The 21,131-nt window shown below is 41.3% G+C and overlaps 2 protein-coding genes across 2 annotated transcripts in view; one reads left to right on the top strand and one right to left on the bottom strand.

Annotated features, from left to right (window-relative positions):
- ZFYVE28 (zinc finger FYVE-type containing 28) overlaps window positions 1–5,611 on the bottom strand; it is a 120,020-nt gene extending 114,409 nt beyond the window's left edge. The window contains exon 1 of the mRNA XM_088540055.1: window positions 5,567–5,611. Coding sequence (XP_088396181.1) covers window positions 5,567–5,605 — 39 coding nt within the window. The 5' untranslated portion in view covers window positions 5,606–5,611. The remainder of the gene's footprint in view (window positions 1–5,566) is intronic.
- A 767-nt stretch (window positions 5,612–6,378) lies between these two features.
- CFAP99 (cilia and flagella associated protein 99) overlaps window positions 6,379–21,131 on the top strand; it is a 53,562-nt gene continuing 38,809 nt past the window's right edge. Inside the window, exons 1-3 of the mRNA XM_088540050.1 lie at window positions 6,379–6,419; window positions 8,928–9,055; window positions 19,780–19,924. Of these exons, the coding sequence (XP_088396176.1) occupies window positions 8,936–9,055; window positions 19,780–19,924 (265 nt within the window). The 5' untranslated portion in view covers window positions 6,379–6,419; window positions 8,928–8,935. The remainder of the gene's footprint in view (window positions 6,420–8,927; window positions 9,056–19,779; window positions 19,925–21,131) is intronic.

Here is a 21,131-nt window from a genome sequence, read left to right as displayed (position 1 = left end):
CAAAATTACCCACAAGAGTTACTTCACTGCTCCAGTAGCTTCATCTTTTTCTCATCTCTGACCATCTCAGTCAAGCAAAACCCCTCAAGACAATCCTTGTTAGTCCTACCTCTCATTCTATAGACACAACTTTAAAATTGCTCTTTGCAACATATATTCAAAACTATATATTTAATCTTTGTACAAAATTGCCTTCCTCTATGAAGAGTTCATAACCCTATTCTCCATCTTCAAAGCTCCTCTTCTTTTCCAACTCACAATCAATTTTCTCCTACACGCCGAACAAATTTCGGCTTTGACTATTCCCATTGTCTCCCACTCATTCCTGACTGCACATCATCCCACAAGCTTGAAAACATCCTTCATATAGCTATATGATAAAGAACATATTTTGCTCTTCAAAGTCACTGATAACAGCTCCATGGAACCTCTCCACACATTTCTGGTCCAGGATTAAGTTCCAAGATTCACAAGACCCATTTTTTTCTGCACCACACATTTTACAAGCTTTGAAGCACCTGTATCCAAACTGTGTAAAACAATAAAGTATAATTATTTGTTTAATTGCTTTGTTTTTCTATGGGAAAAGTAAATGCCAATGTTTTACATGACAAAATATGACTTCAAATCAACATATTGCAATTGCTAAATGATCCATGAATGCTCCTTGACATGAAAATGATAAACACAAATGTCTGAATTATGCCTTGCCCTACACGTGGCGTGGTCACTTCCAGGATCAAAATAAGCAAAGTATTTTAAAGTTTATTTAATCTACCGCTGAAATTTCAGTTCTTTTCACAACTTCCAAGATCACAATATACACCATACCAAAAACAGTCATTTTAATTTTTCCTCTCCACTTTTGTTCTCTGGAATCAGCTTCATCATAAAGTAAGCCTGATAACACAACAGAGGAAGCTTCTCTTACACACACACCGTTAACACTCAGGGTTTTTTTTTGTTGTTGTTGTTTTGTTTTGGGTTTAAAAAAAAAAAACTTAACTCATATGCAAATTAATGCAGAAGTTGAGAGCCAGTGTGATTTTTCTTCCTAATCAAATGCCATTCATATTTCTATATTAGGGGATTCATCCATCTCCTAGAAACGTTCTCCCATCCACTTGCATGGGATCTTCTTCCCAGACACCCATTTACACCCATCTTATGCTTTAAAGCCTTGTTTCAAACTAGCCTATCTATCATGTTTTCAATGTTCTTCAATAATTATTATTAATAGCTATTACTAAGAGCAACGGCTTCCTAGCATAAAACATAGTTCAGTTCAGAAGATCCTGATAGAAGTTAGAGCAAGGTACTATGTAGACACAGTAACAAGCTTTACCCAACTCCCTACACTTCCACACATCCCTAAATAACCTAAATGTTATTTAAGTGCTATTTCTCAAAGATTAAAATCTTGGATCGGCGCTAACAGGGAGCAAAAATCTCTTCTTGAAGTTGTATCTACCAATCCAGCTATCTAAAGCTGGACCAGTCCAGCTGTTTTGTTGAATGACCAAGAAAAAAAAAGTCAAAACAAATAACCAAGAAGGTAGCAACTCATTCTCAAGTACTTCAGGGAGAAAAGATACATTTATGGAAACAGATCCAGTCTGTTGATAGCCATGAGTGAGCACTTAAGGACAAGTAGGTACTCAGCATATCTCTTTCACTTGTCAGAGGCTGTAGATCTTTGTGTCTTCACGGGTGCTACATAGCCTTTTATTTAGGACACGAGTTAACAACACAGCTGTACCTTAATCAATTTTAGATGAGGAAAAGAAAAAAAGGGAGGGGGGAAAAAAGAGGGAGAAGAAAAGGGGTGGGGGGGGGGAAGAGAGGGAGAAAAAAAGGGAGGGGGGAAGAGAGGGAGAAAAAAGAATTATCTTTCTCTTTTTATTCCTTAGTTATTTTATTTTATTAAGATTTGAAGATATATATCATAAAAAAAGAGATATGGTAAAAGGAAAAATACAGACAAATAAGCATACACTGAAGATCTTGTCTGTTATACTAAGCAGATAAGAGATGGACTTTTTTTTTTGGGGGGGGGGGGGAAATCAAATACCTACAGTTCTTTCAAAATATTTGGTCCTTCCCAAAACACCGATAATTTCAAGCGCAGTTTAAAACACTAACACCAGCGAGTTGGCTGCTGACCATTTTTCTCGTTGCTACATCCATGAGAATTGCTCAGAATACTTTTGACAGCAAAAACATTTCAAAACTCCATGAAACCAAATGATTTCCTCTTTTTTGCTAGATATTTAGAATCTGCCTAAGAACAAGTTCTGACCTAGCATCTGTGGAATGTTCGAACAGCAAAAGGTACAAGATAAGAAGTTCCCTGAAGTGACAGGAAATATTCCCCTTGTATCTCTCTGTGCATGCACACGAGTATTTCGGTCTAGGAAGAGCCAGCCTTTTTCTCCAGAGGTAGCAGTGTTTGAGAGAAGCCAGGAACACCGGAGGAGCTCAGTGCAACCTTTGTTCCACGGAGCTCTTGCAATTTGAGAGCACAACTGCTTGCAATTACTCTGCATTTTGTTCTGTTCCAGAAGCCAACCCCCAAAAGCCAAACCTAATGCACTGGACCTGCAGCCCCAAAAAGAAAACACTCGCCAAAATGAAAGATAAAATCTTAGTGAAACAGGAGGCTGGAACCCAAGCACCATCTCACTGCTCTGCCTAAAATCAGACATGCGCTAAACATCAGCTAAAAGCAACTCCTCTTTCCATGCCACTGCCACCGATTTCATTCTCTTATTTCCCCGACCGCTGACATAAATCTGTTAAAATTGGGGTATATAAGCACACCTGCAGAGTCTGAAGAGCACCAGAGAGTAGGGGATGGCTTGAGGAGCTGAGACCCATGGTCCTTGTGCCCTGCTCCTCTTGGCCAAGATACCCTCTGCACACACAGATCTTGCAACATCCTTGGTGCAGTCAGGGCTGCAGCAGCTACTGGAGACAGGTCTCTGCCTCTTGGAGCAAACTGAAGGTGAGACTGTTTGCTTTGTGCCTCTTTAAGAAAGAACAATATCTGTTCTATTTTATTCTTGGTGTTTCCAATTTACACAGATTAAGCTGAATTGTTTTGGAGATATTGTTTTGTGAGGTAGAATTATGGAAGTTCCCCTGGGATTTGGAAGTTTCTCCAGGGTTAAACCAAACCCTATATTCAGGTTTCTGAATGGGCTGCTCTATAAATCTAATGCATTCTAATGTAAGCACCTCCTGTACCTTCCTAATAACATTTCCCTACCACCTTCAAAATTACGACAATCGAAGGAGGAGGCCAAATGCCCAGTACCATCCAAACATGCTGCCATGCAAAGTCCTAGTTATATGAAACCAGGATTTGGAAGACTGCAAAAGAAACTCTATCCATCATTGGCAGAAGATAAACACACCCAGTAAAATGCACCCAACCTCTCTAGCACCTAAAAAAATCTTGTAACTAAACAACACACACCACTGTGTGTCGGTAATAACTTCCACAAGAATCAATACCCAAACACATCACCCTCAAAACACTGCACTCAACAGCACTTCAAGGCAGACTAAGGAACCCACTGAGCTCACAGGAAGGGTCTTTGGAAATTCCAGGATTCCCTAATGAAACAGGAAAGTAAGTAGTCTAAGCTGAAAAAGTTAGAACATGAGAAGCATCCTTATATATTATATCCTGAATCCCCCTTCTCTCAAAAAAACCCCCCAAAACACTATTCAAGCTTCTGTGCATTTTACTATCTAATACTACTACTATTTACATTTTACTATCCATAAGATTCAATAGACAAATCAAAAAACTGCTCATTTTTAACAGAAAACACACTATGAGACTGAACACTAATCCAATTGAATATAGAATGACTATATCATTACCAAAAAAAAAAAGTGATGAAATAAGTGACTGAAACTCACAAAAACCATCTGCAAAGAAAGTACACACCAAAACCTTATATTCCAAGCAACTTTTTTATTTCCTCTCCAAAAAAGAAGACACTAACTTTGCAATGTAATGGCAATGGTTTCACTACAAACACGACTAATTTATGAGGCTCAATGTCATGCAACATGTTTGAAAATTTCCTTTACCCACAAAAACTGCATATAAAAACACAGGCATGTACTATCTGATATATATCCAGGGTACCAAATAAAAAGCCTATAACACAGAAATAGTATATTCATAAATAATTTCTACATTAAAAATGAGATGTCCATTAAAAAGGAAACCATGGTGAAATCTATTTAGTTTTAGTAAAGAAATAGTGACAGAAGATATTGCATATAGGCAATGATTTCTCCTGAATTTAAGTATTGCCGTTTTGTACATGTAACTGTTCTTCTCGTAGTTGCTCCTTGGTATAACACAGGTAAGGAAACAGTAAAGGTTATGGAAGGCAACATGGCTGCGAGCAACTTGTTATTGTGTTTTCTGTTACTTTGTCTCTAAATGAGTTGCGTTTCAGTTGTTGGTAGCAACACCGGACAAGTAACCCCGGGCAGGGTTATAGTTACGTTCAAAATACCATAAAACCAGCATTATACTGCAAAACAAAAAATCAGATTATGTCAGTATATTTTTAAATCCCAGCATACTGGCTATTATCTGGGGGAACAAACTGTGCATGTGAAAGATTTGGAAGAATGAGACTTAACATTATTACTGAAACCAGAAAATAGCGATACTTCATTTAATTTCTGTTCCCGTGTACTTCATAAAGTGAATAACTCCTTCTTTGCCAAGACAGTTCAACTGTCAGCATAATGCACATTTGCAAAATCACTAGTGGTCTTCGCATACCCGAACACCCCGTGTAGGATATGATCATTCCCCAGGCAGTTTATGCCCCTGACGCCAGAAGATGATAATTCCCTCACAAAGCGAGCTCTGATCCTTGGACTTTTCCCAAGACTTTAAAAGCAAGAACAAAGGGCAGAAAACGCGCACCCACGGAACGCATTAAGCAAGGCTCTTGCTTTAAAAGTTCCCCCGTACACGTAGGTCGCACTAACGGCAAACAGGAGCGCTGGGAACCGCGGAGTCCCCGCGCCGGTTCAGGGCACAGCCCGCGCGGAGGCTCCGTCACGGCTCCAGCCCAGGAGGGAACCCGCTCCCAGGGAGGCGCCGGGAGCGCCCGCCGGGGGGACACGCGGCCGCAGGGGACCCGGCCTCCCGCTGCCAGGTGCGGCCGCCCCGCCGCGGCCCCGCTCTGCTTCGTCATCGCGCCCTGCGCGCGGGGAGCCGCTCGCGACGTCCCCGCAGGGAGGACGCGGGTCCCCGCGCGAGCGCTGCCCGGCAGCGGCCCCGGGCTCCGCGCGGTACCGAACGCGGCGCTTCAGCCCGCGCAGCCCGGGACGGCGGCGGCGCCGAGGGGCCCCCGGCTGCGCCCCCGCCACCTCCCCGGCCACCGCCGCTCCCCAGGGGCTCCCGGCCGCCCACAAGGACCTAGAAGCGGCGCCCGCGCTCCCGGCCGTGCCCCGAGGCGCCTCCGCGGCCGCGCGGGCTCCTCGCGCCGCACGCGGGCGTTTAACGGCTCCGCTCGCAACTTGCCTTGGGTTTGTAGAGCCACTTTCGGAACCTGTTCATCATCCCCGCGGCCGCCGCCGCCGCTCGGAGCGCGCCGCCCGCCGCGGGGCTGGCGCCGCTCGCTCGCTGCGCGGGGCGCCCGCCGGGGCGAGCGCTGCCTCCCGCCGCGGCTGCCGCGGCGAAGCGGGCTCGAGGCGAGCGCAGAGGCCGCCGCTCGGCTCCGCGCAGGCAGCGGGCGCCGCTCCCCGCTCACAGACCCCAAAACATCGCGCGGCCGCCCGCGCCCGGCAGCGGCTCCCTCCGCGCGGCGCATGCGCGCGGGAAGCCCTTCGCTCCCGCCTCGCCTCCCCGGCCCGAGACCAATCGGAGCGCGACCCGGGGCGGCCCCCGGCGGCCTCGGCCCGCCCCCTCAGCTGCTCATTTGCGTAACAGGGGAAGGCGGCAGGGGGACTACAAGTCCCAGTATGCCGCGCGCCAGGCCCGGGGGCTGTGAATGCGCCGTGCTCCGGGGCATGCCGGGACTTGTAGTCTCCTCTCGAAGAGCTGCTGAGGCTGCTTGCGTCACGACAGAAAGCCTCTAACCGCGGCCGCCGGCTCCACTGAAGAGCTGGGATGCAGCTGCTGCGTTTCCAGCCTCTCCGGCTGCCGTGGCCGCAGACAACGAGGCGGCGGCGAGGGGGAAGAGTTGCTCGGCAACGGCGGCAAACAACCGTCTGCCATCTTGCTTCTTCCCCGCCGGGTAGTTCTTTTCCCCCGCCGGCGCCTTTCTGTGCCCCAGAAATGCCCTTGCCGGAGAACTACAACTCCCAGCAGCCCGCGCGCCCGCTTGGCAACGCCGCGGGGCCGGCGGCGGCGGCGGGAGCGGCGGCGGAGCCAGGTACGGGGCCGCCTCGGGGCAGCCGCCGCCTCGCGGCGCTTCCCGCTTCCGCGAGGGCAGGAGGCCTCGGGAGGCGCTCAGGGCCCGGGCGTTCCCCGCGGCTCTGCGCGGAGCTGGGGAGGAGAGCGGCGTGTGAGTGTGTCACGCGGGGCGGGGAGGCCGCGCGTCGCTCCCGGAGCCGGCCCGGCAGTCCCTCGGTTTGCTCGTTCCGGGAAATAAGGCTAATAAAACTTACTGGCAGGGCATGTCGCAGAGCCAACGTGGAAGCAAATAGCGAAATTCACCAGATATGAGCTTAAATTTAAAAATAGGAAACACCGTGTCTAGTAAAACACTTGCGGTAAGTGTATAAGACATTAAAATGGATGGAAATTTTAAAATTTCAGTCCCAGCTGCAGCTGCTCGGTCTGAACTCGTTTTGCACTGGCTGCTCCGCTGCCTTCAGGGCGGAGCGCGCCGGGAAGAGCGGCTGCTCCCGTGGCGCGCAGTGGCCATGGGCAGAGCTGCGGGAAGAGGCGCCCGGCACGGATGATCCCGGCACGGATGATCCCGGCACGGATGATCCCGGCACGGCCGTGCCGCGCTGGGCAGCGCCCGCTCCCGTGGGAGCAGAACTGCGCGCCCTGCCTGAGCTCCGCGTGACGGATGGGCTCGGTCGTCGGGGGAAACGCACCCGCGAGGGACCCGAAATCCCCGGGAAGAGCTCGGGTCGCTGGAACCAACCCCTGCCGTTGTGGATGGTCTTAGTGCTCAGATAGTCACCTTCAAAAGGATGCCCAAACTCCAGTGCAAAGCAAAGCTAGGGCAGTTCCTGAAATTCTGCATTACGTAATGGAAGCAGATTGTATCATTAATTACATTATTAATGTGTATATCTTAAAACATTGATGATAATGATAGTTGTTTAAATGCAATCCTAGGCTAAGTTCTGTCTACTAAGAACCCCTCTACAGCTCAGGTCCTTAAGGTGTTACTGTATGTCTGAGGTTTCATATCTCATTTTTTTTGGTCTCCTGATTGCTATATTTGGACAGTGAATATCAGAAAGCTCACACTATGAAAACTGAAATTACTACGGCAGTAGAAAAAATATCTTTCACTGTGAGGGAGTTGGAGCCTGAATTATGATTCAGCCTGAATGAATGCAAAGATTTTTCTCTCTCTCTTATCCAAAATTCCTTGTGAATTTTAGGACCATGGCAGGTACAGAGGAAAAACAGATCATGTCCACAGGGGAATGGAGAAATGGTTCTTCTCCTTTCCTTCTTCCTGGAGCAGAACATCTTATTAATATTGGCAAAGCGGCAGAGATGCAGTGCAGTGCCTCTGCTTTCTGGCCATCCCTTCTTTTTGGTCACAATCTTGTTTTCCTGGACATTTTTATTAATTGGTCATCATGACCATATTTGCTAACTGAATGTTTGTATTGAACGTAAATACAGGCATAAGGTTTTTTTTCCTTCAGCAGTTTGAGATTAGTAGTTGAAACTAGTGCTGTTTAGGCAATTATAACAGGGTATGGTAATGCTGAAGGGCAGGGTACACTGTACTAGGAAATGTTACAACATCCTTTTACTGCAAGAAATGATTTATCTTTAGCACAGTGGGAATGAATCATCTTGATCAACCATTCTTTTCTGACAGTACCGTGTGATACTGTGTAAAATGCAAGGACAATTTTTAAAATATTTTTTTTTCACCATGTGAAATTACTCCTGTGCTCATTTTTTTTTGTCACTGCTAAACCAGTGTAGTGGCTTTCACCCCGATCATTGCTATCATTTGTCTATATACACAACAGCATGTGCAAATGTATAATACACAATTGAAACACAGTTCATGCAGACATTAAGACAGTTTTGCAAACTCTCACTCATAGGAGGAAGACAGCAGTTGAAACAGATAAAAACACACAGGGCATCCAGCATAAGAAGTTCTGTGAACTGCTGAGCCTCCAAAAACCCCAGCAGCCGGTGCACTGCCGTCATCCCTGCCCATCCTGATGCTTTCCGACACCGTCTCACTGTTTCTTTGTGTGCCCCATCTCCCTATTCCTGTTCTTTCTGTTGGTTTGGAGATGCAGACTGTTAATAACAGCATGCAATGAGATTTAAAACTGACATTCTACTGTCAGTTGCATCTCAGTGGGAAGGTCAATGTATTAAATAGGGCCTGTATAGCACCCTTGCTAAAGTTACTGCTTTTCTCTAACATGATATTTAATTATATTTCATCAAGTAACCCAAAACAGAAACCATCATCTTAATGATCTTTTGAGGCATTTCCAGAATAAGAAAAATGTAATTATTTGTCGTGTATTTTATTGATTTTTTTATTGTTTTCTCATTCCCTGATAGCTCTTCTATTTGACTAATTGTGATTTTGAAAGCTTGACCTAAATGTTCTCTTCTGTGTTACTGCAGTATATGCTTCTTTGTGAGCCTATCAACATACATTATGCCACAACTGAAGGAGGCATGAAAAATTAATGATTTGCTATATTTATAGGATTCTCCATGGTGAAGATGGTCAGCCATGGAAAACATATTGCAATAATAGTCGAACAGCTTAACAAATTTAATCCTGAAAATCAGAGCATGGAGGATTTCTTGAATGAATCGTCTAGAGTGTTGCAGGTATGTTCTCAGTTTACCTTACATAGGTTAAGTTTTAGTACATGCTTTTAAATATGTTTCCTAATGTGCTATTGTAAGCATCACATTTTTTTCTCACAGTGACTACATGTCTCATTCCCAAGTAAAGTCCAAAGATCAGAGGGGCTGAATAAGTGCTTGGTAGCACTTGCTTGGTAGCAAACAGGCAATGCAGCAATCTGCTAAAATGGACCTGGTAATGAGAGGAAAAGTTTCTCTTCTACTTCTTACTAAGCTGTTTTGAAGTCTCCTGTCTTTCCCTTCCCAATGAAAGTTTCTTTCTGCCAGTTTGACCCATTTGCACATATACACAATTGACATGAGTATTAAATTAACTGCTGGTACATCCACAGTCTAAGTAAGGCAGGATTTTAAAGGATGAAAAGTAAGTTTTTCACAGGCCATTTTACTGCAGTTTTCAGCCCTCCACATCTAGTTAAACCAAAAACAGACTTCATTTTCTTGATTATGCCAGGCTGTAAATTTTGGCAGTCCAGAAGCTGACTTACAAGATCAGACATTCTCACTCTGGGGACATAAGTAACCCCACGAGAGACAAGTGACAGAAGATGAATGTGTGATTTCAACCCAATACTGCAGTTAACAAGGCCAGGACTTGCCAGTAAATAGCGCTGGCACCAGCAGTTCCCAGCCTTTTCTGACCACGCTGTCACCGGTTCCTGTCCCTTTGTGCTCATGGCCACCCCAGTGATGATGTAGTTGTTCATGGGACCCCACTGGTCTGAATCTACTTTATAAAAATCACTAAGAGAAGACAGTAATAGCAGCACAGGCCGCTGTTGCCTGTGCATTATCAAATCACGTTGTCAGAGCCCTGGTTCCACACTGCTGTGTAGCTCAGGTACTCATTTCCACTTCTGACTATAAAGTCTACGTCACTGCCATTCCAAATAAATAGTCCTTTATGCTGATCTTCTATAAATAGAAAAGACTGCAAAAATATAAAACTATAGATGCCTGATACGAAGATCACAGGCCGAGGCAATGTGTCCATATGCACTTGTTTGGTGTTTATTTTCTTATACAGCTTCTCAGGCCACTGTATTTTTGTCCCTGCCTTCCTGCTTTGTAGTAATGGCATAACTCATGCATTCGTATGCTGATGTGAATTAGGAAAGCGATCCAGTTTCAAAATAATCATATTTTTGCTGCGTGGAGTGTGAGGAAGTTCAGCTACCACTGCTGTTAAGATAAGTGCTTGTAAAAATTAGTATTCAGGTCATCATTCCTACAGCTCAGGAAAGGTGACATAAAGACAAAAGATGCACTAACTGCATTAGAGAAACGTGACCCTTAACCAAAGGGGAAAGAACAGAGAGGATAGCTGGTGCCAAAGATATGGCAAAAATCATTCTCTGGGATTGTAAATCCATCTATTTCACCTCCCTTACTATATAATATTTTGACTGTCAATTTATCCAAGGAAATAAAAGCAAAATCTGTTTTTTTTTTTTTTTTATGAAATCTGGCTTCCTTGCATGTGTTGGTATAAAACGAGTGATAAAATCCTGCTGCTCTTTTGTCACCTGTCACCAAAATTATTTTATCTCAGAACTCTGAGAAAACATCCTTCAAACCTTTTCTTGTCCAAATGAGTATTGTGCAAACAAGTGATCTAACAATCCCATTTAAATTTTATTTTCTTATTTGGAAAAATACTGATTCCCATTTCCTTCCAAGGCCCCACTGTTCTACTGGCCATTCTTGGCATTCTCGGGGCCTAGATCCACTCTTGATTAATCCAGACTTGGCCACTTACCAATTAGCCAGTGTTAACTAAGTAACTCAGAAACTTCCTCCAGTTAGGAACCGGATTAACTCCATCACTTTAATCACAGACTGGATTCAAGCCCGTATGTCTCATGCTAGAAGAACGACAAAGAGCAAACCCAGCACTCTATACTACTGACTGGGCAACAGTCAGGAGGGTCAAATTCCAGCAGCACAAGCCTGAATAACTCCAAGCCACAGCTCTCATTATAGTTCGTTACTTATGTTTGCAGTATATCTGTTTTTTTTTTAAATACAAGTTACTATCTTCCATTCTACTAGATTTTTCTAATTAATTAATTTTCCATACACTGTCAGTGCAGTTACGTTCCACTCATATATTTCATTCATCTTATGTGTCTGTAAATGTTGTATTTGGACATTTCCTTGTCTGTATGTCATTCTAATACAATGCCTAAGGGGTCTTGTGTAGACCTCTGATAACCTGTTGACAGCCTGCATAAAAATATACTTGTTAGGCTACTACCCACTGTTTGTAGTTGTTCCAAGAGAAACCAACAAAATCTCTTGAAACAACAAAACAATGTGCACAGGTAATTTCAAAACGTGTTCATGGAATTCAGGACCTTGACAGCCTCTCTGCCAGGCTGCAGTGCTGGTTTGGCAGTTTGTGCTGCAGCCTGGTAGAGACGCTGTCAAGGTCTGCAGGTGACAGGTCCAGTGTTACCTGAACTGCAAGGAACAGGACCAAAACCTGTTCACTGCAAGGAGTAATGAATGTTTGGCAGACCAAAATCTGTTCACAGTTGCAGTGAAAGAGCCATGTAGATGTTTATAGGAGCAGATCTCAAATAAACCAAGGTCTTTGGTAACCTAATAAATAAACAGTGGAGATGGGCATCCTCAACAGATAAAAATGAGAGATGACACCTGTGAGTGAGAAATAATAGGCAGAATAGAGCTAAGCTCCGAAGCACCTTGACAGTAAAAACAAGTAGTGTTTGTTTTATGTTCCAGAGTCAACTGTGACATGTTAGGTGAGTGAGAACAATGGACTAGGAGAATAGTCTTAAAACAGCAGTAGGTATGGTTATGGACAGAGAAAGACAGGACTTTTTAAATCTAAAAAAAAAAATTTTTATTATATTAAAATATAAAGTGTTGAAAAATTGACTTAGATTTTTATCAGTGAACATTTTAAAGCTGCTGTTCAAAAAGAACGCCCAAGGTGTACACATAGACTGGCTGTGATATCCTGAAGAGGTGTCTACGTGAAAAGTGGCCTCTCTGGGGGCTTGACCAGCAGGCAATAGTCTCAGATATTAGGAAGTAGTTAGGAAGTAATGCTGGAGTTTTGTTTTAGCATTGTTGAAATTAAGCTAATAATCAGCAACGAGGAAATGTCACAAAGAGAGGACGTGATTTTAGAACATTCCTATTTGTGTACTTGACAAATATGAATGTATTATGAACATGCAATGGAAAGAAGCTGGATACAGTCTTATGGGAGTAAGTTTGGAAAGTGCAATCTGCCGTGATCAAAGTATCCCTGCCTACCATCCACAGGGGTATTAGACCAGCCTTGTGGGAATTCTTGCTAATATTAGCTCAAGGTTGGATCTGTCACCTTTCAAGTGAGCCAAGCCCCAAAACACCATTTTTTCTTAGTAATTGGGGAATGAGCAACTTCCTGCCGAGGCTTCTCCCAAGAAAGCCTTCAACTTTGCATTGAAAGTGGCAGAAGAGCATGGGCAAGTGGCAGCTCTTGGAGCTGAAAACTGGACCTTCCATGCAGCTCCGGATTCACAGGGCCTCCCCGTCCTGCTCCTTTACCTGTAAGAATTAATGTAGCTTTAAAGCTAGTAGTAATCCTCACTCCCTAAAATCCGCAGATGGGAGAACAAACAGTTTCTAGTTTGGATTTGTTTTTAAGGCAAAAACAATGTTACTGGGGAGACTGAAATGGGAAACAGTCTGTCTTGATTGCTTGAAGGTATTACCTTTGCTCTGCTCTCCTTGATGGTGTGAGGAGACACAGGGCACACATTTGTGTTTTGTGAAGTGACCCCTCATTTCAGAAGATACCATAAAGATCTTCTAAAATATCTGTTGTTCAGCAAGAGCAGAAAAGCTAGATTCATTCTGTGGGCACTGGTGCCCCTCAATATTACCTTTGTTCATTCCTTGCTTAGGCATTCTGACCATGATGCAGCAAAACGCTCTAAAACACACTTAAGCACTCGGTTATTACAATACCTGACACTTTTGAAGTGCCACATGCAACACTTTAGAAGTAATCCTCATTTTGCAGATCAGGAAACCTAGGCACCAAGAGAGAACATGATCTGTACAAGGCTACTTGGCAAACCAGGGAGAGAAGCATTCCAGTCCTCTTATCCACTTCTTATCTTCCAGTTCCCAGTTCATGCCTCTGTACAGAAGAGGAGTTAGGGAAACTCACTGGTTATTTGCCTCCTGTTTTTAGAGAAATGCAAATGAAATATGGTAATGTTTTGTCTTTTCTTGAATAGCAGGGATAAATCAACATGGCTTCCTCTAATTGGAATGTTATGATCAAAATTAGGCTTGAGGTGATTCATTGTTAACCTCCATGTATATCATTTGTGCAGCATGTGAATATTATGCCATAAAAAGAATTTCTATCCACTGTTGCCAATGAATGATAGGACTTGATTCCTTTTCCAGGAAGAAAACTATATTTGGCTTGCAATGCAGTCATTTACAATCTTCATGTTTATTGCATTTTAAAGTATAACATCTATAACATCACACTGGACTTATTTTTCATTAGAATATTTGGAGTAGGAACATGGGTTCATTAGTAATATGATATGCAACTCCTATCTCAACAAGCAAGCCTTCTATCACCTTCTTCACCTTCTATCTTGAAAAATAATTTTATGCCCCTGAAAGCTTATAAAACCAAATAAGTGCAAACAAATGCCCTTGTTTATATGTTGTGACCTCATTTATGTTAAAACAGAATTTGGTTTGAATTATCCTGAATAACACATTAAGCTAAATAACTCTTTAAATCTGTCATGGTTCTTTAAATTACTGATACTCGTGTTCAAATCTGCATCTCTATTTCTGTTTTCCCAACACTGCTTCTCTTTGTTTATCTTCCTAAATGCATTTTAATGCTCCTCTCATCTGATTGATGCTCTGCTGATAGCTTATTTCCTCTTGTGTAACCCCCCTCTTTATATTAAGTATTCTTCAATTAAATATCAAAAATGATCCATGTCCAGAATGGCCCTTCAACCATTGTATTGTGCATATGAATATCATTTCGTCAGAGCAGAGAAATATAAAAATAGACTATATCTCTTCATTTTGGGGGGAAAAAAAGTTTTGTGCCTAACTCAAGTATCACAGACATTTTTCCTTCTTTGTGATTGTTAGAATCATGCTTTTGCTCTGATAATAAGAGACATATTTTAATACAGAATTCCACATGCAGTATTTGTGCCTTTCTCCATGCAAATAACTCTCCATTTTCAGTGAAATTATTTGCTTGAATTACAGTTGCAGGATGAGACCCGTCATATTGACCTTTATAAATCCAATCTACTAAAAAGCTTACTTCTGTAAAATCAGAGCTGCCACTACAAATTCACTGTTTTACCACTTTCTCTCTCCTGTATTGCTGGCAAGATGAACCTGCTTATGAGCTCTCTTTTACAAGCATGGGGTGTAATTTGGCATAACTCTTCCTAGCTCTCATTTATATTGGTTCATCTGTATGTCTCACATATGCCCACTCCTAACTAGGAGTAAAATCTGCAGATGTCAGAAGTCAGAGATTTAGTTTTAAATAAGAAAATCATGTAATGGAAGATTCTTGGATATCTGTGAGAAAAAAAAACCGTACTAAATAACACAAATCTAATTTGTATTTTTGGTTACTGATATAAATGCAGATTAAGATCCTGGTAAGGAAAGGATTAAATCTGATGGTTCTGCAATGTCCAGCTCATGGGATTAGATATCAAATACAAAGGAAAACAGCCATAACATACCTCTTGAAGACAGTTAGCATTATCATGTAAGGATGAAAATACTTGTTCTTGACCATAAAATACCATGTAAACAGTAGAAGCAGTACATTCTCCTATTTATATCCTAAGATCCTATTTTCCCTGCCTTCAAATTACTGAAAGCATTTTCAGAGGCTTCAGGGGAGACAGGACTGAGTTCTGGTGACTGATACAAAACCTAGTGAAGTCAATAAGATTTTTTTCTTTCGTTTCAGCAGCCTTTTGATTAGACCCTTGGAGAGGACTAGTACTGGAATCTGAAGCTGTAAATTAATCAGACCACATCTGCAAGATCAGTGTGTTCTGTCTAGAAATAGTCGAGTTTGGTACAAAATATTACTCAGAGCCCTCGGGAGGTGAAAACTATATTTTCATCAAATATTATCTTCTTTCTTAAATGGCAGGTTCCCAGCCACAACTAAGGAAATGCCCAAGGAAGCAGGCTAAGGGCATTAGGTATTTCTCAGAAGGAGAAGGCAATGCCAGTGCGCACATATTCAAACACATACTGAGTCAAAATGATGCACTTTTTTCACAAATGGGGTCACTCTTTTACACCTTAAATATCAAGAGAAGCTGAAATTCAGGGCCATAAAGAAAACACTTTCAGTCATTTTTATGTGAATGACATTGTGAACACATAGTATTTTACTTATATCCCGTGTAGACACTGCTCAGCACTGTAAGATATAGGGTTCCAAACATTAAAAGTACTGGACCATCTGGTATTCATCTACCATGAAGTTACTATACTCTACACAACAAAACAGAATTAGTAACATATGACATTAGTGATAGAGATTGTTTCTTAGGCATACAGGAAATATATTGTCCATTAAGATTAGGCCTTCTGTTAAATTTAAATGTTCAGTGCAATAATTGTCCTGATATGTTATTTTCAGCTGTAAGTTGTCTAGCGCTTCTCATGCTGAAAGACTCATACAAGATACTTGAAAGCATAACCAGCTGCTAGTGGTTTCAGAGAAACAGATGAGGTAAAATGTAATTCAGAAGGTAAGAGCATGATCTGTTAGGCAAAACAAAGACATAGGAAGCAGCATTTATGAATTCTTTTCTTTTTGCCACCAGTGACTTAGCGTGTCACCTGGGGCAAATCTCGTCTGCATCGTACTGTAGCTCCTGTAAATGCAAAATAATATTACCCAAAATGAATCTCTTTAAACTTAATGTTTGTAAAATGTTTTGAGAAATTCATACAAAAAGTACAGTCTGTTATCATATTGTACTATGTTCCTGGGCCATTTATCCCACTTCTGAAATAAATCCTGTTGACGTAAAGGTACATAGAGGGACTGCACTTAGAAATTAGTACAAGAACTCAACTTTTCTGAACATGTTACTTTCCCAAAGGAGTCATGATTTCAGATGTAGGGATAAAAAGGGGATATATGGACAGATAGATGAAATTTGCTCAGGACACCAGGGATAGCCTAATACCTCTGGAATAATCACGCAGAGATATTTAATGATCTCTGAACTTAAACAAAAGACAGCATTTATATAGCACAGAGTATCCCAGAAATGTTTTAAAGCACTGGCTGGGTTTTTGATTCATAGATTAGCACTGCTTAACCAACAACTGCCTTACCCTCAAATTTTCATATCCGAGTACTGATCCTGCCCATTCTTGTTCGTTTTTTCATGAATTCTGATGAGATCTCATCCTCAGATGACATAGCTGTAGGTTGCATAACTCTGCTCAATTTTTTAGACATAGAAGCAGAACACTTAGTATCCTTTGTAATTAAAAACAGATTCAACTGATAATGTTTTATGACAAGCAGAGAGGACGTTTTTGGCATGTGTCCCACAGAGTTACCCATCAGTATTAATATTCTGGAGCACAGCTGTCCGCAAGCTGCCCCTCTTGTCAACTTGTTGCTTAGCTCAAGGCCATAAAATGATTATGTACTTTTTTTTTGCCAATCACTATGATAAAAATAAATATGTTATTTCTGTGCTTGTCCTACAACTATCTCATGATTGACTTGTTAATTCAGAACAGGAAAATAAACTGAATAAATATTGTCATCTGGTTGTCTGCTTTTGTTTCTCCCTCTAGAGTACTTTTTAAAAGCTTTTCTTTTTGTAGTATTTTATACAACTGAAATATATCAAGGTATTCAGAGGGTAAATGCAGTGATTCTAAGCAAATGAAGGTTTTGGCAACAATTTATTTTCCAGACTTCTAGCAAAGATAATTATGAGGGTTTTTGTTTGGCTGGTTTCCAACTACTTTGTCCAGTTTCTCTATGGATTTTCTTTTTATGAAGAGCTATGTCTAAAGTTCATGAGCTGCCACATTTGTTCAAAGAGCCATTGTTTTGCACTGCAAAGTGTTTCAATCCTACTTTATTGAAACTACCTGTTTTTCTCTCATTTAGACCTTCAGATGCTTGGGTTTGCCTGCATTCTCAGATGTGCTCTTATCAAATTTGGGGTTTATATTTGAATATTTAGCAATGGGTTTTCTGTTCCAGACTTATGAACAAGCTTCCATAAATCTTCATCCAGAAAAGGTATATTTGGAAGTGAGATTGGGCCTCACAAGAATTTTCAGTGCTTAGCAAGATGGAGTCTATACTCCTTCTATCTCTTTTTTGTGTGTGTGTGTGTGTTTTCCAGATATGTTCAATCCTTTCCTCTTCCACTTGTGCCTTCCTCTGCCTTTCTGTGTCTCCTCTTTTACCTTTCCTTCTTTTTCACTCTCTTTTCAGAGCTTCTTTTTCATATCACTGTTGTTGGCTCAGTTTTTGGAAACAAATTTCTTTTACTTTCCTGCCGTCTCAGCCACAATCTATTGGGTCTCCTTTGTCTAGTGCCCTGGTTAAGAAAGTAGACAATATCCTGCCTATTCTCACTCAGTCTCCAGCTGCCCAACAAGCTTTATAAAGCTTCAATGTCCTTATGTACTCTGTTTCTTCTCACCCTACATATCTGGGTCGCAGAATATATTCACAGTCATATCTGCTCACTTCAATTGTAGAAATAAAGTTTTCTGTCATTTTAACTATTAGCCTTAAGCAATCTAAAAGTCAGAGACTGCGCTCGATTCTATTTCTGTTCATGTATCACTGGCAATGTTTATTAAAATTTTGCTAGAGAGAGAGTCAGATATATTAGTGCAGTCCCAATGGCAGTAAAGAAGTTACAGGAATGTACCTAGGTGTAATTTTGCCTGCATATATACATATAGAGAGAGGCAATTATACAGAGGCACTATTTTTCCTAGTGATGCATGCACAAAAAGTGAAGAACCCAATCTGTCTTCTATGCAGGAATGGTAAAAAAAGTTATACTTACTCTTAAGTACATTTCCTCTGGAAGACAACCTAAGAAAAAGCTCTTGGAACCTTTCTACATTATTTTTACTTTAAGAATTAAGAGTGTAGTGTAGAAATGCCATTGACTTGCCCAGTCTCAAAGCCCTACCATATAACAACCTCTAATGAAGCTTTCAGACATTTCTTATTTCAAGAATGAGATAGCCTACTAGGAAAGGTGAACCTCTGGTCTCATATGCTGTTGCAGTTCAGTTGTTGCCACATCTCAGAGCTTTGGTGACATTCCTGATGTGAGAAATTCAACTGTATGTAGAGTATCCGATGGGTCCTTGGGCGTTATAACATACTTATTGGGAAAGGATGGAGTGGACAGAGGTTGAGGCATGTCCAGTACTCTTTTGACAGGTACCAGGAAATTTTTAATGCCTACAAAAATAACTTGACATCATTTTAACCTAAAATGTTATCTTGGTGAAAGGCATCTTTCTACAACTATTCCACTGACTCCAACACTTCAGCACCAAAGCTAGATCTTTTGAGCTCCTCCATCTAATTTGGAACATAAATCTACTAGATCTTGTTAATGGAATGCTGTTGGCAGTGAAAATGACTGGATTATACCTGTGCAGGAGAGATCATATACCAAATGTGAATTATACTTGTTCAGAAGATGCGCTTAGCTTTTTTCTTGGCTTCCTGGTTCACTTCCTCGGGTCAAAGAATCACCGATATCAGTCATTTTGTCATATTTTGGCTGCTCATTTTTCAGTTTACCTAATAACAAATTGCTCTGGACCTCAGACTTTATTGCACTATTTTAAAGGTGCTTCATTCTGCAAGTGTATCTTATGTAATAACAGAAATTCCCTAGGTTATTTATTAGGAGTGAAACTCTGTAAAATTCAAAAGTATTTAAGCTTTTTACTGAGGATGTGAGGTAGGACCAAAATGGAGTGCAGTGGCCATCTCTAGTGGTATTGCGGGAACATGATGAGGTACCAGAGGAAAGCTGCATAAGAAATCTACCACCATCTTCCTGAAGAAGAACCCTGGCACTCCCAAGTTTAGATGAAAATAATCACACTCTCACATATTAGAAGTTAAGAGTCTTTTCTGTAATTGCTCTCCAGCTCCTTAATTTTTAGGCTCCCCAAGTAGCTCAGACATGGTCTGTATAGAGCAGGTGTTTATTGATAAAGCACATTTCCTACTAGAAGATCAAAATCTTACTGAAACTTTCTCATGGTATTGCCCAAGTTAATCATTGTTCATAGCTCAAGGACTTCACATTTTCATTGCATTAGCTGTTGGCTCTCACATATCAAGGCCTTGTAATTAAATGCACACATCAGCAGATTAACTGAAACCTTAATTTGGGGGGGGGGTTACGTTTTACTTAACAAAGGTTATTAATTTGTTACAACTGCCCATGTTTTTATAGTATTAGAAGTGTGTCAGCCCTACCTGGGTCACTGCTGTTTAGTACCCGTGTGTTTTGATTATCATAAAATGATTGGATATGTTTTGCACCCAGATAGCATTTTCTTTCCAGAATGCGTTAATCATTTTTAATTTTGTATCTCTATAGACGCTTAATGTGACAGATGAAAATTTTGTGATGGAAACACTAGCTGGATGCATAGAATATAAACCCCTATTAGATGTGGTAGTCAATGCCTTCTATGTTCGGGATGGGAAACATTGCCTGTTTTCTGAGCGTAATCTCTATGTGGGTAAGTTTTTTAATGCCTTTTTTAACTTTAAAACATATTATTTTATTGGTTAAGATGCTAATATTATAGTACAGTTGAAGCATTGTCCTGGTGTTTAATGTAGTATGAAATTTAGGACCTTTTCTGGTATGTTTACAATGTAAATCCTAAATCCTGAAATCTGTGTCTAGTCTCGACTCTCAGAGGTGTTAATGGGATACTCCCCGAAGAAAGTTCTGCAGAAGGTTAAGTTAGTCACAATTTACAGATGGAAAAAACAGCAGGGACTAGAAGAAGTATTTTGACAGTTCGGCTGTTAATTCAAAAATATTATTCAGTGGCTTCTCTTTATTCTCTTCTACGCCATTCAGATATGAAACTGCTGAAGAAAAAGCTGTCTGCTGAGGAAAGAAGGAATACCCTCACAGTATGACCACACTGTTCCTTCTGTCCATGCATAGGTTTCTGTCATGCAACCTTCATTATTGGTCATCACCGTAACATAAGGAGACCTCTGTCTTCCCTCCATGAGCTAGGTCACTTCTCTTCCTTTCACGAGTTAGTTAGAATCAGTTATAATACAACTATACCTGATTGTATGAGCTAGTTAATCAGAGTAATTAGTATTCCCAAGGTTATTTCTGTAGTTGAGAAGCACATCAAAGAAATATTTTTTAAAAAAATTACGTTATGCAGATATGCTGAACTTAATTTATTAATTTCCTGAAGAAGTTAGAATTCCAAATCATACTGTCATTGGCTCTCAAAGTTGTATATGTTCTGAATTTTTGTGGCCACTTTTAAAAATCTAATCATTTTTATTTTAAGTAGTTCACCTCGAAAGGAAATAGGTGCATTTAATTAACTTTACATTTTGTGTTTTAAAAGTATTAATTTTCACTGAAATGTTAGTTGCTTCTGTCACAGTGCTAGGTCAAATATAAGTCAAATATCAGACTAAGAGGAACCTATTCTACTGTGGATAAAATTAAATTAATACTGAGTTTGTTCTAAATGATAATGCTCCATTGTCTACGTTTCTCCAAAGCGATGTTTTTCAGTGTCTGGGACACATAAATTGTACCTTTAAGCTGAGTGTTGCAGCAATTGGATTGTCAGGACCAGTCTGCTTCCAGGCCTCCATTAATCAGAGGCAAAGGGGAGGCCCCCAAAGATTTTCCTTTGTCAACAAGTTGAGAGTCTAAGGTCATTGGCTTAGATTTTTTTT

The sequence above is a fragment of the Tinamus guttatus genome, unplaced genomic scaffold, assembly GCF_059628265.1.
Source record: "Tinamus guttatus ecotype Peru unplaced genomic scaffold, ASM5962826v1 Tinamus_guttatus_pri_ptg000052l, whole genome shotgun sequence".
NCBI lineage: Eukaryota > Metazoa > Chordata > Aves > Tinamiformes > Tinamidae > Tinamus > Tinamus guttatus.
The sequence above is the reverse complement of the archived record's forward strand: the minus strand, read 5'-3'. Positions and strand labels throughout refer to the sequence as shown.